General features: G+C 36.9%; 1 protein-coding gene across 1 annotated transcript; it reads right to left on the minus strand.

Annotated features, from left to right (window-relative positions):
- Positions 1-634: 634 nt before the first annotated feature.
- LOC120079223 (zinc finger protein CONSTANS-LIKE 5-like) lies at positions 635-1,743 on the minus strand. Its single transcript, XM_039033384.1, has 2 exons — positions 1,258-1,743; positions 635-1,138 (listed from the first exon to the last, which is right to left on the minus strand). The coding sequence occupies exons 1-2, from the start codon at positions 1,741-1,743 to the stop codon at positions 794-796; spliced, it is 831 nt and encodes a 276-aa protein (XP_038889312.1). The 3' UTR covers positions 635-793.
- Between the last annotated feature and the right edge of the window lie 782 nt (positions 1,744-2,525).

The raw sequence follows: 2,525 nt of genomic DNA on the forward strand, positions 1-2,525 counted from the left end.
ATATATATAGTATATATATATATATAGATAGATAGATAGATAGATATAGATATAGATATGATAGTCTAATTAAATAACATATTAACGAGTTCATTCGTTATCTTGATCGTGGATCAATTTGTTTAGATATATATCTCGATTAAAAGATTAGATGTTTGGATCATCTCACCTTCCATATGTTGTTGAAGTTGAACTCACGAAAAAAAAAAATCCAAAATAGTTTTTCTTTTTTGTCAACATGTGGAATGAGAGAATCAAATGTCCTTCAAAGTTGATAATACAAGTTGTCTGGTCGTTGAGTCATGCTCATTATTATTGAGTTTTTATTATGGTCCAACAATTTCATATCTATGTAAATGTTTGTTTGAAATATCAACTAAACTAACTAATTAGTGTAAGATTGATGACAAAACTACAACCTAGCCAGACACAACAGATAAGCTTAATTTCAATTCTAGTGAGTCTCTGACGTTAACATCAATAAATAGATGCTTTACAATGCTAAACAACAGTGACATCAATATTTAAATCCTATTTTAATTTTTAAATTTATACATTTCTTATATTTAATTTATAAACTTTGTGCTAAAAAAAATTTATAAACTTTAAAATATTAACTACCTTGGTCCTCAACTTTCATAATTTATATTTCAGTCACCCATTTAAACAATTATTTTATTTGAAAATTATTTGAAATTACATGGGAATTATATTCCAAATCAGACCCTGAAGGCTTAAAAAACCAACAAACAGGGTCTCACAAATTCCCGTAGGCCCCACTCGTCTCACTTCCTCAAACTCTAAGGCTCGGAACGACGCCGTATCGTCCATCGTTTATGATGAATCCGACGCCGGCGCCGGCGAAGATTCTGTCAATTTCACAGTTCGTTTCACTCCGTTTAACGAACCTCCCTTTAACCCTCGGCCGAATTTCAGCATAAGCTTTCCTCGAAGCATACCGAATCGTCTTCTCAAATTTCCTGTTCTTCTTCTTCTCTCTGTACCTCAACACCCTCGCCTCCCGATCCATCCCCCGCAATTGCACCGCCTTCTCCGCCATCTGCCCCACCGGAAACGACGCGTCGGAGGCTGTGTTCTGATCCGGCACGACTCCCACGTCTAAAGAAGACGAAGAAACCTGAAACAGAGTAATACCGAGTAAAACAGAGCAGCACAGCAGCAGAATAGAATATAGTATAAATCAGTTGGGCAAGAATTTTTTTGACTTAAATAAAAATGGGTTGGAGAGAAAATTACGCTATGGCTAAGATTCTGAGATGGGTAGCTAATGGCGTCGAGTTTAGATCGAGTACTACAGAGCTCAAAGCCGCAGAAATTTCTAGTGGGGTAATCGGTGGGCGGCGTAGTGGACTCTGTTCCTGGATTGGATTGTTCAGGAACAACTCCATCACCAGCAGTCGGGTAATCAAAATCAATCAATGAATCCATATCGGAGAAGAAGACATCCTCCGATTTCAAATCGGGGTGAACGGCATCGTGTTGGGGTTCGGTTGGGATGAGGAATTTGAAGACAGAGGCGACAGTGGCAGACGGGGGAGAGTCGTAGAAGGGTTGAATAGCAGAGCGGTCGTGGCGACGAGCGAGGGGGTTAACAGAGTGGATGTCAGCATCGCAGGAAGGGCAGAGGGCAGCAGCGTCGGCATTGCAGGTGATGGTGGCCGGAGCTTGCTCGCAGACCTCGCAGAGCCAGACGCCGGGCCAACCGGCGGCGAAGGAGTGCATAATTGGAACTGGGAGTGGAAAAGGAAGAGGAAATGAGAATGGGAATTTGGAGTGTTTGTTTGGAGAGGAAATGTGTTTCTGTGTTTATTTAAGCTTTTGGGAGAAGGAAAGAAAATCTGGCACCGACCAGTAGTACGACGGTACGTGGTGGATGCCACACCACAACTATGGATTTTAATTTCTTTCATTTTCAATTTTTCCCATTTTCTTGAAATATTATATATACATATATGATAAATAAATTCTAGAACCCAAAAACAAGAAGAAAAAAAAAAAAAGGAAAAATTGCCGGATTTTGTTCCAAAAGTTTTTTCCAATTAAAAAATAATCTCATTTTTAAAATCTACTTTTTTTTTTTTTTAATCTTTTTAATTTGTAATTGGACCTACCATGTAAAAATATTTTGTCCTTCAATAAATGTTCATTCAATTGTCTTGAATATGAAATTAACCCATTTAACTAACTCACATATCTTAAATTAGAAACTTCAATTTTTATCTTCACATTTTTTTTCAAGATAGAAATGTTTTACATGAAATCCCAACTTCAGGAGAATAATCCTTTTTAGAGGGCCCAAAATTAGATGAACAATTCTTTCCTCTTTTAGAATTCCAAAAGAGGCAAGTAAGTTAAAAAATAGCCTTTTATTTTTTTATGTTGAAAAGAGTCGTTTGTCTCATAAAATTGAGTTCGTAAATAAGTATATTGTCTCGTGAAATAACTTCATAAGACAAACTTACAACATTAGGAGACAAAAGAGATAATATGTCGTTTGTCTCACA

The sequence above is a fragment of the Benincasa hispida genome, chromosome 6 (genome assembly GCF_009727055.1).
Source record: "Benincasa hispida cultivar B227 chromosome 6, ASM972705v1, whole genome shotgun sequence".
Lineage (NCBI taxonomy): Eukaryota > Viridiplantae > Streptophyta > Magnoliopsida > Cucurbitales > Cucurbitaceae > Benincasa > Benincasa hispida.

What these genes read in the sequence shown, in the direction of transcription:
- LOC120079223 (XM_039033384.1), bottom strand. Translation starts at nt 1,743, where the DNA reads ATGCACTCCTTCGCCGCCGGTTGGCCCGGCGTCTGGCTCTGCGAGGTC. An exon ending in CTCAGAATCTTAGCCATAGC is followed by an intron (nt 1,139 to 1,257) that starts GTAATTTTCTCT and finishes ACTCTGTTTCAG; the next exon opens with GTTTCTTCGTCTTCTTTAGA.